Here is an 18,929-nt window from a genome sequence, read left to right on the forward strand (position 1 = left end):
TCTGCAAATGTTTGGGGTTTTTTCTGTACAAGAATATAATAGCAAGTGCTTTATGCAGTTCAGGATCAGCTTTTGTCTAAGTGCCAGAGATGCTGCTTTTAGAAATTTAAAACTTCAGAAAATTCCAAGTAACTTTGAATGAATGAATGAATGAATAAGTTTATTACGGTCATAGACCAGAAGAAAAAAAAAAACAAAAAACCAACATAAAGACAACAGTAGTTTACGAGGGAATGATGGTGTCAATTAAAAGTTGTAAAATTATACATAAAAACAATGCACATATGCACACACACCCACACACACGCACATATATACTCATATATGCACTACCATATATGTGTAGACTTAAAAAGAAAAAAAAAAGAAAAAAAAAAGGGGGGGGGGCTTGTCCAAGAGTCAGATCTTTTACTTTTTTACAACTAATGCCCTCCGCTTGATCGCGGCCGCAGAAAACTTGGCCACTTTCAGTGTTACTTCTGGGTTTTTATCTCCTAGTAGGATTTTCAGCCGCTGGGATTCAGATCGACCTGGAAATTTCTGGACGATAGGAGAGATAAACAGTGACCTGATATCCCCGTAAAGGTCGCAGTGTAACAGCACATGTGAAGCCGTTTCCACCTCCTTCAGACCACATGGGCAAACTCGTTCGGCATAGGGTGTGCCCTCGTATCTGCCCTTTAGTAAGGCAGATGGCAGTACATCAAATCTGGTAAGGGTAAACGCCCGCCTATATTTTGCGATTTGTAGATCCAGCAAATATGGGGTTAAATTAAACCCTTTTTCATAATCTTGGATAGCTGGATATTTATCTATCTTGCTCATATGGTCCTGAAGCTCTACATCTCCTATTCGCTGGCTCACCATCATTTTAGCCTTTTCAAAACCTGCGGCTATAAGTTCTTGTGGGGAAAGCCCCAGGCCCTTCAATTTTTCATAAAGCGACAATCTCCATTTAGACTGGAACGGGTCTAATAAAGTCAATGGAGCCACTCCCACTGGGAAAAATATGAGTTTTAGCCAGAAGTGAATCTTCAGGATCCATATCCTGGCATTAATAGGGAGTTGACCTACCTCCAGCCTAATGGCAGTGTTGGAGACACAGGTAGGTAACCCTAGTAGGGAGCGGTAAAATTTAGTTTGTACAGATTCCAGGGACTTGAGTTTTTGACAATTAAATATCTGGGTGCCATACATCAGTTGTGGAAGTATTTTTGCAACAAAGACCTGGGAGGCGGCAGGAACATATTGACCTCCTTTTCTGTAAAAGAATCTTATGATAGCTCTAAAAGATCTTTGCGCATTGACAATGGAATTCTTAATCTGATGGCACCAAGATCCCTTCTCATCAAAAATTATTCCAAGATATCTAAAAGATGTTACTTGCTCAATAGGTTGGTTATTAATTTTCCATTTATGTCGGAGTTTTCTCTTGGGGAACACCATAATTTTTGATTTAGTATAATTTATTATTAGGTGTTCAGCTTCGCAATACTCTGTAAGAGCTCGTAGAAGTTTTCTTAGACCCACACAAGAGAAGGAAATAAGTGCCGCATCATCTGCGTACAAAAGGACTGGTATTGGTATATTGTTTAGGTTTGGGGAATGAGTACTTGCTTCCTCCATCTTTCCGACTAAGGAGTTTATATAAAAGTTGAATAGAATGGGGGCAAGAACACAGCCTTGCTTGACACCATGGAAACTTTGGATTTCCTTTGATAGGTTCCCATAACGATCACATCTAACACGGATCCGAGTATTTTCATGTAGTCTACGGATAAGAAGCAAAAGACGTCTATCGATGTTTGTGGCATTTAATTTTTCCCAAAGTCTATGCCGGGGTATCGAATCGAAAGCTGATTTGAAATCTATGAAGGCTACATAGAGAGAGCCTCCTTTCTTTGAGGTGTATTTCTCCACTAGATGTTGCAATACCAGTCCTTGGTCTAGAGTTGATCTATGTGCCCTGAAACCAGCCTGGGCTTCCTTTAGGATGTGCTCCTGTTCCAGCCAGTCCGCAAACTTTTCACGTAAGTGAGTTGCATAAAGTTTGCTAATGATGCTTAAGAGACTGATTGGTCTGTAATTGGCTGGATCAAGTTTACAGCCTTTCTTGAATATGGGAACAATGATTGCCAATCCCCAGTCCTCTGGTATTATTGCTGTTTGATCTATGCTGGTGAAAAGGGTGGCAAGGACTGGGGCCCACCAGTCAATATTGGCTTTGAGAAGCTCAGGAGAAATATTATCTGCTCCCGGGGCTTTTCTATGTTTGAGTGCCTGAATAAGCCTCCTAATCTCCGCAACCGACACCGGAGGCCACTCATCACCTGCCGCACACTGTATTAGTGGCTGTGTCAAAGGCAGAGCTGAATATAAAGATTGGAAAAATGCCTCCCAAGTCCCTGCAGGTATAGTAAACTCCACTTCTGAGGAAGTAGATCGCACTCCATTTGCTACCAGTCTCCAGAAGGTGGCCGAATCTCTCTCTCTGGATGCATCTATTAGGCATTTCCATTCTCTTTTCTGTGCCAGGAGTTTTTTGTTTTTGATCAAAATTTTATAGTTTCGTTTATCTTCAAACCAGCCCGTGGGGAGTTGGGGTAAATTGGCAGATCTATAATTCTTGTATTTTTTCAGTAAGTTTAGCTTCATGTCCTGACATTCTTGATCAAACCAGGGTTTGGAGTTTTTATATACTGAAGATTGCCTACTTGGCCTGTTCCTTTTTTCCTTCAGGGAATCTTGAAGGAGTGAAATTAACTCCTGAAATAAATTTATCTTTAGTTCATGGCTAGAGGAAGTTATAAGGTTTTCTCTCTTAGTGAGGAATTCCTTTGAGCATAGCCTGCTTGAAATTTCCTTATGCAGTTCATCTGTCCATCTGATACGCGAATATCTAAGCTCCAGAGCTGTAGGGCTCGAATGCTCGATTTTCTCAGCGCAGGATAAATCCTTCCCCGCAGCTACGAGTGCACTTAATGGCAGATGGTCACTGTCTAAGCGCTCCTCCACTTTGCATTCCAGAACTTTGTTTTGAAGATCATACGACACGATTATATAGTCAATTGTGGAGGCGCCATTGTTAGATATAAATGTGAATTCTCCGACCTTCTCCCCCTCTGTACGGCCATTCAGTATAACCAAGTCCAACTTGTTGACCAAGCGTAGTAGGCATAAGCCGGCATAATTGCAGCCTTTATCCTTTGAGACTCTAGCTGGTATTGGGTGGGTTTCCTCTATAATGGGGACTGTTTCGTGGAAATGGGCATACAAAGCCTCATCAGATTGTCCAGTTCTGGCATTTAGGTCGCCTGCCACCACTACAGAGGCATCAGGAAATTGATTTGATAGTTTGTCAAGATACTGTTCTAACTGAGCCCAAGTGTTTCTTATCAATCTTTTCTCTCTTTGTGGGGGTAGGTATACGTTAATCAGCAGCAAGCTGTGGGTTCTCCACTGTACTTGCACAGCTGTGGCCAGATGGTCTAGTGGGTCTAGTTCTTTAAATATGGCCCTTAGCCTTGTTGAGATTAAGGTAACTAACCCACCTTTAACTCGCCCCCCTCTAGTACTTAAAAGACCTGGGAGGGAGAACGCAGAAAAACCATTTAGCTCCACTTCACTTGTGCTCCAGGTCTCCTGGAGGAACACAATGTCATGTCTCTGGATATATTTAGCAAAGGATTGGTCAGAAACCCTCTTTTGCCAACCTGCAATATTCCAAGTTAGCAAGGCAAGGTTGCACGTTGTCTTGCCAAACATTGATCTTAGTCAATTTGCCTTTAAAAGATTTTTTGGGCCTATCTTTTTATCTGTTAGTTGGATTTCATTCATTTTGGCAATGTCCATAGATGTATTGTCGCCCAGGTACTCAATGGAATCAATTGAAGGGTGCAGCGTGCTAACATTAGTGATCAATATTCCTTTTTTTGGCGAATCAACCTTGAGGTGTTCTATTTGACTGGTACCAAGTTCATCCTCATCCAGGTATCTCATGCTGGTCCAAGAGCGCGTTGTGGTTGTCATAGGGATAGTTTCCTTCTTAGATGGTAGATTGTTGCTGTCCCTTACGCACTGTGTTAGATCTGTTGCTGTCAGGTTTATCTCTGCAGCTGCAGAGGTATTATAAAGGTAATCTTTCATGGTTGCCATAAGGATGGTTTCCTTCTTAGATGGTAGTTTGTCCCTTGCGCACTGTGTTAGATCTGTTGTTAACAGGTTTATCTCTGCAGTTGCAGAGGTATTATAAGAGTAATCTTTCATGGGGTCTGTCTTGGCTTTTTCAGAGAGGTTCTCTTTCTTTAATTGGTCCGTTGCCGGTTCTTTCTCTCTTACTTTTTCCTGAGCATTCATCTCTGTTAGCTTATTTCTAAGGGTCTCCAATCTTCTCAAGATCTCAGATTGGGCAAGGAAAGGCAACAATCCAAACTGATTTATTAATGCCTTTTCTTCTGGATAGAAGTTATCCGTCCCCTCATTAGGCAGTCTCATCTCCTGTCTTAGTTTCAAGGACCCTTGCTCAGTATGTTCCAGTTTGTCTTTTGAGTGTCCTCTCTCCACCTTTGATTTACAAGAAAATCTTATCTCAGCTGTCGTAAACTCATCAGGAAACAATTTCAAACATGTGCTGTTTTCAAAGAATCTTGTTACCGTTATCCTTTTCTTTAACAGCAAATATCTTGATCTATATATATATTTAGCCAAGTTTTGATCTTTGAAGGAGGCAATCACTCGCAGAGAGTATCCATTGTAGAATATAAAATCTACTGAAGTAATGTCCTTTAATTTTATTTTCCCTGGCAGCATGTCATCTAAAGTATTCACAAAGTGCACCGAGCGTTCTTCCTGTGTAAGGAAGCCCTTTGGCTTCGGGTAGTTAAGAAATGCTAACTTCCTATCTGCCAACATCAGTTTCCATCCTTTATCCTGGGGCAAGTCTTGCCCTGCTACTGGCTCATCTCGAGATCTGCCATAATCAATGGTATGGGGTGGGTCTTCTTTAATATTTATGGATCCTTGGGGTTTCAGCATAGAGCACCCGGGTTGTAATTCCGTTTCCTCACTTGTTTTGTTAGGCAGCGATAATGTTTCTTTCAGAGACTTCAGCTGGATCTTTTTTCCTGAATCCACACTGTTGTTCTCTCTGCTGCCGTGTATAGCAGGTTTGTTAGAGTTTGTTTTTGATTTTGTTGGGATCAGCTTATATAGTCTTTTCCAGCATATTTTACATGCACGTCGGTTTATAACAGATTTCCTTGCAGTTTTTATGTTCTTACTTTTCTTTTTAGTTTCAGCTTTCTTCTTATGGGATCTCTTACTGATGCCTCGCTTCTTTTGATTTACTTCGATAGGAAATTCAGTTTTAGGGACAGATACATACAACCCTATGCCCTTTCCTTGGTGTAAATGATTTTCCGCTGCTGATCCTTGTGTGCACTTGCTGGTTGCTGGTTGCTTTATATATTCTGGCTCTTGAGGGGTGATTGGTGGATCGGCACCATGAATTTCTGAGCCTTTAGCTTGAAGGGAATAATTTTCCACTAATGTCAGGAGCAGCCCGTTTGTTATTGTTAAGTATTTTTTCATAGCTGCCAGATCCAGATTTATAGAGAGCAGCCAGTCCTGAGGATAGCAGTCATTGTTTTCCGTCTGGGAGCCCATAGATGAAGTCTGGGATTTCTGGGAGTTTCGGGTTTCTTCCTGTAGCTCTGAAGATAATATCTCAGCCAAGACTATTTCATGGGCCAGGCTCATTGTGTTTCTATTTTGGTTGCTATTCTCCGAGTCCTGTATTCCTCTAGAGGAGGTTGTGTGATCTTGAGCAGCAGAGGGAAAAAGAAGAGCCTCATCCTGCTTCGACTCAACCATCTCAGCCATCTTTTGCCCATTTCCATTTCCATTCTCATTGTCCCTTGTATGTAAAAAGTATTGCGTGATTTTACTCTGTTTCTCATAACACTCCTGGAACAATGGGCTTGTCACTATCCCCAGGTCCCTACGTTTCTTTCTGGTAAGTACCATTTGTAAATCTTTGTTGTCAGGGTTATTCTTCCTATTTCAAAAACTATGTCTCTTAGGAAGTCGGAAGCTCCACCCAGCTATAGGCTAAGGTCCAAATTGAGGCAAGATTTGGGATAGCTGTCTGTAATTTGTAATTTGATAGCTTGTAGTTCAGGGCATAACACGAAGTTGGCAATAAATCAGCCGTCACCCGTTTTCGGTCAGACTTGAGGAGCGTAGCAGCGCGGGGAGCAAACCCTCCGGACATCAAGATAACAAGGCAACAAAAGAGCTCTTTTTTTTTTTAGAAGCATCAAGCTAAAAGAACTATTAAATTACTTAAAAGCTCTGGAGGAGTTAAAATATATTATAAAGGGGTTTCAAAGGTTGGCTCGGTGTCGAGCCTGTTTAAAAAGCAGATTTAAAAGCTTGCCTCAGATAACCTCCAGAACTCTGCAGCTAGTTCGGCGGCCCAAGTAACTTTGTATTTCTAGAATGTCTTTGATGTTAAGGGTGAATACTCCCAGAAAAAAACACTGCTGGTAGGTCTCTTGACTTATTTGACAGATCCAACAAAGTTTGTAATCCCAGTTAACAACAAGCAATAAAAGGCTCTCCGCTTAGCAACAACTAAGTGTCTTCCCCCTAAAATTGGCTGCTGAAAACAAAGAAAGCTTTAAAGCAAGCCAATTGTATGTGAGAGAGGATGTGTAGGTGTATGCAGGCACTAGAAACAAATTCCTGAGCAAGCAAAAGCTGCACCTCACTCATTGGGTTGACTTCCAAATAAATATTCATAAGATTGTGCTACAAGTGTATGATGTAACATGTCCAGCCACTATTTTGGAAGTGGTAGACTTTGGAGAACAAGTGAGATTTCATTTTTCTCAAGCCTGAAGTTTGCTTGCCCCCCCCCCCTTTTAAAGATTTCAGTAGTTCAATACTATGTAATATGCACAGTCACCTGAAACTTCCAGTCTGATACAGAAAACCCCCAGCATATTTGTTTTTGCATCTTTTTTTAAAATTTCCTAAAGGCAAACACTGGATTTTGAAAATGCACATGACTCATCCTCCCTTGTGTAGTTGCATGCATGGGAGCAGATCATTCAGCTCAATGGACTACCTTTCCTTGCTGCAAGTGCCCCACTATAACCTGCTATATAGGAGTGGCGTTTGTGCCTCCCATATGTAGATGCAGCCACATCACTCACTACTCACTAGGCCCATGTGCTCAGGCTGGAAGGGAAGGACTGGCTGGATCTACACCTGGGAGAGACACATGGGGCTCCCAGAGCAGGCCATAGCTGGGCACTTGTGCTCAGCAGAAAGCTGCAGGAAAAAGGCAACCCATGCAGACATGGTTCAAGTATTATTGATAAGCAAAGTTGTAAAAAGGCTTACTGAAAGAAAAAACTTCATTAGTTATACATTCCAGTTTTCTAAGGACGCAACACACTTATTTTAAAGAGGATATAAAAAGAATATGACATTCTAACATTTAAATGAACAAATTTCACTACTATGTTTTATTCTGCACTTATTAAAATTTTCCATGTAAACAATTTCTACATTGGTCAAAGTTCCTCTTTAGTGTTCTAATATATAAATTCTTTTTACAAAAAAGACAACATATTCTCATCTGGTCCTTCAATAAATTTCATATACAGCAGCTAGAAAATAAGAACAGCACAAACTGAATATTCCATGAAGTATATATTAAAGTATATATTAAAGTAGTCAATTACCACAGCAATTGAAAATCCCTGATCTTTGTATCTGCAATAGTCAGAATAATGGAAAGCTATTACAAAGGTGCTGTGATTTCTTCATCATCTACAACAAGCATATGAAGAATTCCTTCTCTTCTTTTCCCACTGCTGACAGCTTTAATGCAACAGTTATGCTTTCCAATACTGAAATGTGTTTCTGTCCCATCATCTACAAATTCTCCCTGGTACAAAAAAGGAAAAATAAATGTTGAACAGGTGATCAAATGTATTCAAATACTCTAATTGTTCATTAACCACCAAAAGATTGTTCTAAAAGCAAGGGTGGCTAACCTGTAACCCTCCAGATGTTACTGCATTACAACTCCCATACAGCTCCCTGATCATTGCCCAGGTGAGCTGAGGTTGATGGGAATTGTAGTTCAGCTCCATCAGGAGGGCCACAGGTTCTGATACACGGGCAAACGTATTCAAAGTCATCACAATGCACTTCATAGAGCAGCACCGAGCTTAGATTGTCATGAAATTGGTTAGATTTTAAAGGTTTCATTGCTGACCAATGCTCTGTTCCCAAGTTTTATAAATTCCAAAGTGAATGAACTGTTTAATTGTTCCATTTCCTATGGAGGAAATTTATCGCACACTGGTGGCCTAATGTGTAGTCTATGTCACAAAGACAAGATAATAAATGTTTCCTATGTTTGAATAACACTTAAAAACACTTAAATGCCATTCTATAAGTGAGTAGCTTTTAAAATTGTTCCCTCATTTAAAAGTCTTTCAGTCAACCCTGGAATGGACTCCCTGGGAAGATGATGGACTATCCTTCCTTAGAGGTTTTTAAACAGAGGCTGGATGGCCATTTGTTCTGGATGCTTTAGCTGAGATTTCTGCACAGGAGGGGGTTGGAGTAGCTGAGCCTGAGGTCCTTTCCAACTCTACAATTCTATGAAAGAAGGAACTGGTCAAGTGTACATTTCCTTGCTTTTAAGGGTATTTAAACCAAGTTCAAATTCTTCACTTACGGAGGGGGTGCGGATAACATTGAATATGCATCTCTTAATTGTAACTTTAGTCCATTTTAATTTAAAAGTTTTCATTTTGGAGTATCTATGGTTACATACCGCCGTTTCCACTTTTTTACCATTGCACCAGACATCCATTGTGTCTTTTTCTGTTAAAAAAAAAAAAGGACTGTCACTTAATCATAACATTTTCTTATCTTAAAAACTATTTACTATAACGTATGCATGTCAGATATGTCCAGACCAAGGCTTCCCATTTTGTATCTTATATTTAATTTTGATTTAGGGCTTGTCCACAATTTCAGCCATTATTTAGCTACGAATTCATTTCTTCTCCATTCAAATTAGACCACAGTAATCCACACCTGCATGTATTTAAATCTGTATATGAGGAGCAACTTTGGTCTTTCCCTTTCATCCCAGTAGGCATTCTCTTTAGTGTTTTTGTTCCAGCCTTCCAGCTTGTTGATTCTATTATGCTGCATACATCTTTTTTAAAAAAAAATCACCACCCAGGAAGTGTCCAAAAGCACAAAGACAGGCAATTTTAAATTCTCAACACACTCTTTCTTGCTGTTCCATGCCTGTGTCTTGTGAAAATCCAATCTTATCCATTGAACTGAACCGCAGTTAAGCAAAATCTCCCTTCAGATTTTCTGTGCATAGCCGATTCAATGGGTAACATCAGATTTTTGCCAGGCACAACTGTGGGACAATGATAAAAACTCTCAGTTGCAGGGGAACCAATTAGTACACAACATGATCAAAGTACAGGTGAAGCAAAAGTGTGGATGAGCTCTATATCAAGTGTAGTTTTGCACCTTAGCTAGAGTGATGAAGACAATGCTTTGTACAGCCACAGTCAAAGCCAGTAAGATTATGATAACATGAGGTTTTTCTTCCTAATGGACATGTTGGAGCCTAACAAGTTGTGTGTTAATCTACCTGTGGGGTTGCTACCAACTAATCTCACCTGAGTAAGTTTTGTAAAGAGAAAATATGGGATGTAATGTTCAGGGTTCTCATAGTGCTTGTAGGGGGCAGAGAAATACAGGTGTGAGGGTGTCATTTTTTTCTTCTACCAGAGCATGGGTTAGTAGCATTCCCAGATCTCTGTAAATGCTAGCTATGCCCTTGAACAAGTTAGATGGTGCAGGGCATACTTTAAAGAGAGCTAAGAATATTGAGACAAGCATTGGGGCTTGTGTACTCTCCCTTTCTTCTGATCTCGCATGGCAGGAAGAATTATTATTTTTTAAATATATGTTTACTGGCTTTTGAGAAATAAAGAAGTAAAAAGTCAGTAAGATTTCCAAATCAATCAAAAGGGGGGGGGGGAGTAACTGTAACCATAACTGTGATTGAGTATATAATCTTCATCTTCAGTATGCATTAAGAAATAAATATGGAACAATGGGTCAGAGTTTAAATCAGTTGGTTGGGGAAGGAGAGAACTTTGAAAGTACATTGGTACCTCGGGTTACATACGATTCAGGTTACAGACTCCACCAACCCAGAAATAGTGCTTCAGGTTAAGAACTTTGCTTCAGGATGAGAACAGAAATTGTGCTCCGGCAGCGTGGCAGCAGCAGCTAAAGTGGTGCTTCAGGTTAAGAACAGTTTCAGGTTAAGTACGGATCTCCGGAACGAATTAAGTACTTAACCCGAGGTACCACTGTAATCCAGTTTAGCATTACATACAAATGTCATCCAGTGCCACTAATAAACAAGCCAATGGTAAAATGATCACTAACTCAGATTACTAAAACATACAGAAGTGTTCATATGTTTTTTTCCATATCAAAAAGGCCCTTCACTAATTCCCAGGAGGTTCTAAAGATACTCAGAGCTCTCCAGGATCAGGCTCCAATGAGATATTTGTTTTATAGTTTGTTTCAAATAAAGGAGCCACAACAAAAATCAGTGCTCTTGGAACGCCACCACAGCATGGCATGACTAAACAAAATATATGGGAATATATGGGACCATACAAAAGGCAAACATGGAACTATGTAAGAATAACCTACCTAATACAACCCTGTAATCTGTACAATCCAAGTGTAACATCCAAGTACTTGTTGTTTTTGACCTGTTCTCCATGTATTTTGTGAGGCTCTTGCCATTAATTTCCAAGGTATATTCATATGCAAAGCCACTGACAGCATCAATGTTAATAGTAGCCTTTGTTTTAGATGTTCCGACAGTAAATGTCTCTTTCCCCACTAATTTGAACATCCATTCTTTTCTCATTATTTCCTGAAGAGAAAAATAATAGCACTGATGTCAACATATATATTTGCTTCAGTACTGAAAAAAGGAAACATCACATAGCTTTCTGTTTGTTTACATCATAAAAAGAAAGCTTGATCTCAAGTACACATTTCAGTTTAATAAAAGTGTTACATTACAAGGGAAGGTAATACAACAGACTGTCTTGAGCAACTGGATGGGGTATTTCGACACACACCAGGAAGTACAGTTTTGCTTTGTCCCCCCTGCCCCACCTTGGTTTTAATGTACAGTGGTACCTCGGGTTACATACGCTTCAGGTTACATATGCTTCAGGTTACACACTCTGCTAACCCAGAAATAGTACATCGGGTTAAGAACTTTGCTTCAGGATGAGAACAGAAATCGTGCTCCGGCGGCACAGCAGCAGCAGGAGGCCCCATTAGCTAAAGTGGTGCTTCAGGTTAAGAACGGACCTCCCGAACGAATTAAGTACTTAACTCGAGGTATCACTGTACATGTTTTAGATTTTAGACCAAGACTTTAAATCCACATTACAGATCAGTGACAAATTTAATCTAACAAACATCACAGAAAATAACCTCTTAAGGACTATTGTTTGGTAAACTAGGTTAACTAGGTTTTACTGATGTAAAAAAACTCACTGTTTTTCATACTGTGTGCTTTTCATATAAGAACCCTACCTTTCCATCCACATACACAACACGTTTTCCTGAGGTGGTCCCATGTTCAAACTCAATTTTGTGGATGCCATCACTTAAACCTACTTCCCAGATAGCCACTAGGTCCGTCATTCTGTCCAGGTAGCTGCAGGAATATATGTTTAAATACAACTGATTAATTAGTCCACAATTCAGAGACCCCCTTTAGGTATGTACAAAAATCTGCACATGTATACTCCATACCCCAAACAGATCTTTATTCTGAAGTCTGCTTCTGAACAGCTTCCAAATATTGTCTTCAGGTTTTGTGAGACCTCTTTGGAAAGAGGGATATTAAAGGCTACATTCCACTTGCCCTTGAAAACCTATCAAATGGTGCCTTAATCCTGTAGTGTTGTTTTTATTTAGGTAGTCTTTACCTCCTCACCCAAATTCTAAGCTACGAGGAACACAGCAATAATCAAATTATATTAGAAATGGAACAATACTCAGCTCACAAGACAGCCTGAACTAGAATTTTTTTTGTAGGCATTTACTTTGACAAATACAAATAGGATGGAATCTAATTTGGACCCTTGGACTCTAGAAATGCTTTTGATCTAACACAGACATACACTAATAGAGGACATAGGGAGGCAATTTTGTTGATCATCCTCCAGCCTCCTGAAAACCAGCTCCTTAGAGCTGGATAACTCTCCAAAACAGTGTGCAAGGTGGCACAGTGGTTTGCAGGGGGAAATCAGCAAACATTATCTCCCCTCTTCCACTGGTAGACATCTCTACTGCATTAAAAATCGAAGTGGATTGCACCCAAAATTATTTAAATAATGCTTTCCTTTATCAAATAGATCCCCTTAAATAAATCAACTTTTTGAACAGGCTCCAATTAGTAGTAAACCCAGAAATAGTGCTTTTTTCATATTTTTAAAAATTATTTCATTTTATATGCATTACAAATATAACAGACAAAATGTTAAAGATGAAAAACAAAACTATAAAATAGGCATGTAGAATGAGTAAGTTGCACTTGAGTTAAAATAGCTAAGTCCAAGTAAAGACTGTCAACTTTATTAAATCATCAAGTATAATTCTAGATGAAATAGTTATTTTTATAGTTTTCTTGGCCAGTATTTGCAACCTAAAATATAAAGAATGAAAACATAGCTCAAGTTAAAATTCTGTTTGCATCTCAAATTAACTCATCTTATATGCATATTACAGTAAGCCTACTATTTAAACTATATTGATAGCACAAATCCTATCACTATTAACATCTGGGAAGGCTTTCCCAGACCTCTTACAGCACAGACTACTTTTTACCTTACATCATCTTCATAGTCAGTACTCTCATCACGGGATGCCATAGCAATCAAAACAGGCTTTAATCCATTTAGCAGCAAGAAAAGAAAAAGCAGAACACTAGCAGCAGCAAAGAGATGTTGAAAACTATAACTCCAGGTTAATTAGGAAGAAATTCTTTCCCAGTTTTCATCTTGTTTAAACATTATGGTTAGGATTCTTATAGGATTAAACACTGTTAAAAATAATGTAATAAATCTGTCCATTGTGGCAGTGCACAAAGTAGTGGCAAATATAAATCACTTAGATCTACAGGCTTATAAAGTACTAGATTGTTTTACTAGGGCTGTGTATGCAACACTTCTTTCTAGAATAACTGAAGACTGAGTACCGTATTTTTCGCCCTATAAGACGCACTTTTCCCCCTCCAAAAATGAAGGGGAAATGTGTGTGTGTCTTATGGGGCGAATGCAGGCTCCTTGGCTTCAGCGATAGCAACACGAAGCTTCCGAAGCCTGCGCTACAGAGGCTTTGCGTTGCTTCCGCTGAAGCCAGGAGAGTCTGCTCTTTGAGGCTGGCAGTGGGGGAAAGCAGTGCTTCCCCCATGGCCAGCCCCAGAGGATGGGGGGCAGCGGGAAGGCGTGCGACGCCTTCCCGCTACTCTCCGACCCGGCTTTGAGGCTGGCGGGGGGAAAAGCAGCGCTTCCCCCATGGCCAGCCCCAGAGGATGGGGCTTCCCGCTACTCTCCGACCCGGGTTGGAGGCTGGCGGCGGGGGGGGGGGGAAAGCAGCGCTTCCCCCATGGCCAGCCCCAGAGGATGGGGGGCAGCGGGAAGGCGCACGATGCCTTCCTGCTACTCTCCAACCCGGGTTGGAGGCTGGCGGTGGGGGGGGGAAGCAGCACTTCCCCCATGGCCAGCCCCAGAGGATGGGGGGCAGCGGGAAGGCGCACGATGCCTTCCTGCTACTCTCCAACCCGGGTTGGAGGCTGGCGGTGGGGGGGGGGAAGCAGCACTTCCCCCATGGCCAGCCCCAGAGGATGGGGGGCAGCGGGAAGGCGCACGATGCCTTCCTGCTACACTCCAACCCGGGTTGGAGGCTGGCGGCAGGGGGGAAGCAGCACTTCCCCCATGGCCAGCCCCAGAGGATGGGGGGCAGCGGGAAGGCGCGCGACACCTTCCCGCTACTCTCCAACCCTCCTGTGGGCTTTTGCGGGAGATGGGGGAATTTCCACACCTCCCACAAAAGCAGGCAAAAGCCGCTCGCTCTTTAAAGGTGCCCGCGGCTGCTGCTGGCTTTTCTAGGAGGTGGGGGAATTCCCCCACCTCCTAGAAAAGCCCGCGGGAGCCGCACACCCTTTGAAGAGCGCGCCGCTCTTGGGGGCTTTTCCCCGAGGAGGGAGAAGGGACTGACTGGCCGTTTCAGTCCCTTTTCCCTCCTGGTCGAAAAGCCCGTAGGAGTCGCGCACAGCTCCTGTGGGCTTTTGCGGGAGGTGGGGAAATTCCGCCACCTCCCGCAAAAGCAGGGAGAAGGTCTTGGAGTAGCGCACAGGCTGCGTGCAGCCTGTCCGCTGCTCCCAGAGCTGCGGGGGGGATCATATTTTTTTCCTTGATTCCCCCCCCCCCCCTGAAAACTAGGTGCGTCCTATGGGCCGGTGCGTCCAATAGGGCGAAAAATACAGTAATTGCTTTTTCTATATAGTGCACACAATCTAGATCTATTGGATATATTTTTGCTCCTGAAAACTGCTAATTGAGAAACAGAATTCATTCCAAAAATAATAAAAGATCATTGTAGATTGTTTCCGCAGTATCCTGCAGTGTGCCCAATGAAAACAGATGTACATGGTCCATACAATGGGAGGTGTACCCACACATGCCCAATACAGTGGTACCTCGGGTTGCATACGCTTCGGGTTACATACGCTTCAGGTTACAGACGCCGCTAACCCAGAAATATTACCTTGGGTTAAGAACTTAGCTTCAGGATGAAAACAGAAATCATGCAGCAGCGACGCAGCGGCAGCAGGAGGCCCCATTAGCTAAAGTGGTGCTTCAGGTTAAGAACAGTTTCAGGTTAAGAACAGACCTCCAGAACAAATTAAGTTCTTAACCCGAGGTACCACTGTAATCTTGTGAACAGGCATATACTGTATAAAGATCACTATCAACATTTCATTCATCATTCACCCGAGACTTGTTCAGGGAAGAAAAAGTGTGAATAATCTAATCAAGGGAAGAATCTTCTAATGCATAACAATAACCACACCCATTCTTGTGGATCACAAGATCTAGAATTGATCTATATTGAAAGCAACATGTTGCAACATGTTGAGGACCAGCATGAACGATTCAAGATTGAGAAAAGCCACATTTTTATCCTACAAATGGATTAGCGTGTACACAGCTCAAGTTTTTATTTGCTAGTTATTCATAATGTTTCAAGTTACATCAGCTTTGCAACTATGTTATAGGCTCTCAATGACTTTTACAAACACACTGTCTAGACTCTAGACAGTTGTATTTTAACAATTTGGAGCAAAGAGATGGTCTGAAAGGACAGTTTTGCCAGAAGGTATCTACTCAAAACAAACTACAAAGTGATGGCTATAAACAAACCTGAGTTACATCATGGCTCTGGATTGGTTTGACAGCTCTCCCAAGTGTTGAACATGTAGTGATAAGTGATGCTTTATATTGAGACTTAAAGGTAAAGGTAAAGGGACCCCTGACCATTAGGTCCAGTCGTGGCCAACTCTGGGGTTGTGGCGCTCATCTCGCTTTATTGGCCGAGGGAGCCAGTGTACAGCTTCCGGGTCATGTGGCCAGCATGACTAAGCCGCTTCTGGCGAACCAGAGCAGCACACGGAAACGCCGTTTATCTTCCCGCCGGAGTGGTACCTATTTATCTACTTGAACTTTGATGTGCTTCGAACTGCTAGATTGGCAGGAGCAGGGACTGAGCAACGGGAGCTCACCCCATCGTGGGGATTTGAACCGCCAACCTTCTGATTTTGCAAACCCACTTTAAAACATGGCTTTGGGGTGGGAGGGGGACTGTGGCAATCTCAATTAGCTTTAAAGACAGGTTGCTTATTTGGAACATTATTTGAGATGTCATCTATGCACACACACACATATATGGGATATCCACCTGCACAGAACAGCAAGCAATTAAGAAACTCTTACCTGGAACCTGCCAGACAACAATGGAGATATCAATAAAGCTAGGCAGGCAAGCAAGTGAAAACCTAGCAGCTACAGACTGATAAGAGTGCTGGAAAAATAGACCAGTGATGTCATAATGTCACCTGTGTGTGACTAGACACTGAAATCTAAGAATTAAAGAGAAATTCCCATTAAGCAAACTCCCTGTCAATCAAAACCACTGATAATGCTGCCTCATATTATTTTATCCTAACTGCGTTTCTCCATCTTCTGTTCCTGGAGGATAAAAAAGCAACTGGAGGATAAAAAAGCAACTATCCAGTATTACACTGTGTGAAATCAAGACTGAAGAGGAGGCCCTGAAGAAAATCAGAGATAAAAGGCCTATATTTTTAAAGAGCAATAATAAAATAGGAATAGAAGAAGGAGATAGGATACAGAAGCAGTTATAGGGAAAAGAGAATGTAAAAAGCGGTAGGAGGAATGAATGAGAAGAGGGTACAAATGAAGGAGATGGGTACAAGAAACAACTGGAGATGAGGAAAATACTTTTGAGAAGCATGAGTGGGGAAAGAGGAAGGATATAATCCTCTTCAGAGCCTTAGGATCAGCAAATTCTGCCTAAAACGTAGAGACTGTTTCACCATATCTCCAGGGTCAATGTCTCTACTTAGTGTGAGAAAAGCTGAACTATGAAACTCCCTGCTGCAATGATATTGATTAGACATCAATAGAAAATGTCAGTAATTGCCTGCTTATTGTGCCAATCTCTATCTCCATCCACTACAGTTTTGTTTAATTCTACACCACCACTGTTTGACTAGTGGACTTTAATATTTTCAGCCCTCTCAAGGAACCTCTGGAATATAAGAAGTGTGGGAGAGCTGCTCACCAAGATATCCCAGGCTTGAAGTACTTTTAAAAAGAAAGCCACAGCCCTTAAATTAGGCCTGGAAGCTCACAGGCAGCCCATGTGATTTGCCCAGAACCAACTGGATGTGGTCCCACCTGCCAGCAATTCACACTGAGAAAGGCTGCAACAATCTGTGCTCACTGCCATTTCTGAGCAGTCTTCAAGGAATAAGAGCACCAGGGACAAGAATATGCTAAAGAGAGTTGGGGTGAGAACACACAGACCTGTTTTACACCATTATTTACGTCTGAGGACCGCTGGGAGGTGCATAGAGAGAAAAAATGCCATAGTGCATATGCCACAGCATATCCAGACTCCTTCATCTGCCCCAACTGCAGCAAAGTATCGGTCTCTACAGCCACAGTAACTCTCCAAGTGTTTGACTTCACCCCCAAAGGCGCATTCTTCCATTGTCTCCAGAGGCAGACAGATGTTGCCAACAACAACATTCAAGGAATGAGGTGAGAAAAGCCTGTCCATGCCACAAATTCAAATACCAAAAGCATGTGGAGAATATGTCTCAATCTACATTTATAACATTCTAGATTCTTCAATGGAAGGGTCCCCAGAGGTATCAGAAGAAGCATCACCAGGCTTTCTCTATGTGCTGCATTTGGTGGCTCAGGCCAAGTAAGGTTGGATGTATATCTAAGTGTGCATTACCTTTGCAAGAGGATGCTTCTTTATTCCTGGATTAATCTGAAATAACTAGGAGAGGTGGGTTCACCATCATTCATCCTTCCACTCACAGAGTAAAAGAAAAAAAAAGTTGTTCGTAGTCTAGGGAAGGGTTGTTACAGTGGGTCAAGAGAGCCATGAATAGTGTTTGTGTCCTTGAACTCGCTTTCTAAGGGCAATGCAGTTTGTCTCTAGGGCATATGTGTACAAAGAGGAACAGAAATGGTCACGTAATCCGGATTAACTCCCTGCTGCCTTTTTAAATCAGCAAATGGATGAATCACAGCCCCCCTCCCCTCTTTATAGTCGAAGCGAGAACTCCAGCCACAGGTAGTCGATGTGAGTAAGCAAGGGGTGGCGGTTGTTAATCCGGAGTAATAAAGGCAGAGCCAAACAAACGGTCTGCTGCTTTCAATGATTTTACAGGGATTTATCTAGGCCGGGGAAGTTGAAAGATACACACAGTAAAGGGGTGGAGGAGGTGGGTAGATAGGCTGGAATTGAGGGGGCGAAAAAGAGACGGGCCAACCGTCGTGTCGGCTGGTGACAGGGCCTCCCCCTTCCTCCCACCCCACGGAGTCATCCCGAAGGCGAGGCCTTTTTCCTGGGGACAGTGGCGAGGACCTGTATCTATGGGCGACGGGCCCGTAGCGCTACAAACAACTCCAACCCAGGCGAAGGAGGAGGAGAAGGAGATAAAATGGCGGGGCGGGGCACCACGAGTTACGGCGACTCTGTCCTCCTCCCTCCCTCTCCCTCAGATACCTGCGGGGCTCTCCCAGACCGTTACTCCGCTCGCAACGGACTCTCCCTCCCAAAATGGCGGCCGAGCCTGGAGGAGGGGGAGAAGAGGGAGGCCACCCAGCGCCTCTTCCTTCCTCCACCCGGCAACTCACCTGCTTTGCTCCGTCCCGCCTGTCCGTCAGCGGGCTGCTTCTTTCATCTCACACCCCCCGCCCGCCCTGCCTCAGTGGAGCAGCTTCCCTTCTCCCGAGTGAGGCCTCCCTCTTCAGCGCCACCTCTGGAGGCGCCTCGGCTGCTCGCTCCCCAGTTCCTCCTCTTCTCCTCAGGCTCCCCAAAGCAACGCGGGCTGACTCTTCCCCGCCGTGCCCCGCTTTAAAGGATGCTGCTTCTTCGTTCTTCCTTCAGCGCCCCTTCACCTTTTCTTCCATCATTACTTTTCCTTACTCTTTCCCCATGAA

General features: G+C 42.6%; 1 protein-coding gene across 7 annotated transcripts; it reads right to left on the minus strand.

The window, feature by feature from the left end:
- Nucleotides 1-7,503: 7,503 nt before the first annotated feature.
- Nucleotides 7,504-18,832, minus strand: FAIM (Fas apoptotic inhibitory molecule). 7 transcript variants are annotated; one of them, XM_053404653.1, is made up of 6 exons: nt 18,624-18,832; nt 12,991-13,049; nt 11,692-11,815; nt 10,786-11,014; nt 8,858-8,907; nt 7,504-7,957 (listed from the first exon to the last, which is right to left on the minus strand). In XM_053404653.1, the coding sequence occupies exons 2-6, from the start codon at nt 13,032-13,034 to the stop codon at nt 7,811-7,813; spliced, it is 594 nt and encodes a 197-aa protein (XP_053260628.1). In that variant the 5' UTR covers nt 13,035-13,049; nt 18,624-18,832; the 3' UTR covers nt 7,504-7,810. The 7 variants fall into 7 exon arrangements, with proteins under 7 accessions (XP_053260628.1, XP_053260654.1, XP_053260635.1 ...); XM_053404679.1 differs by lacking the exons at nt 12,991-13,049; nt 18,624-18,832 and adding exons at nt 17,713-17,757; nt 18,493-18,525; XM_053404660.1 differs by lacking the exon at nt 12,991-13,049 and having other exon boundaries at nt 18,624-18,831.
- Nucleotides 18,833-18,929: the final 97 nt, after the last annotated feature.

The sequence above is a fragment of the Podarcis raffonei genome, chromosome 1 (assembly GCF_027172205.1).
Source record: "Podarcis raffonei isolate rPodRaf1 chromosome 1, rPodRaf1.pri, whole genome shotgun sequence".
Classification (NCBI taxonomy): domain Eukaryota; kingdom Metazoa; phylum Chordata; class Lepidosauria; order Squamata; family Lacertidae; genus Podarcis; species Podarcis raffonei.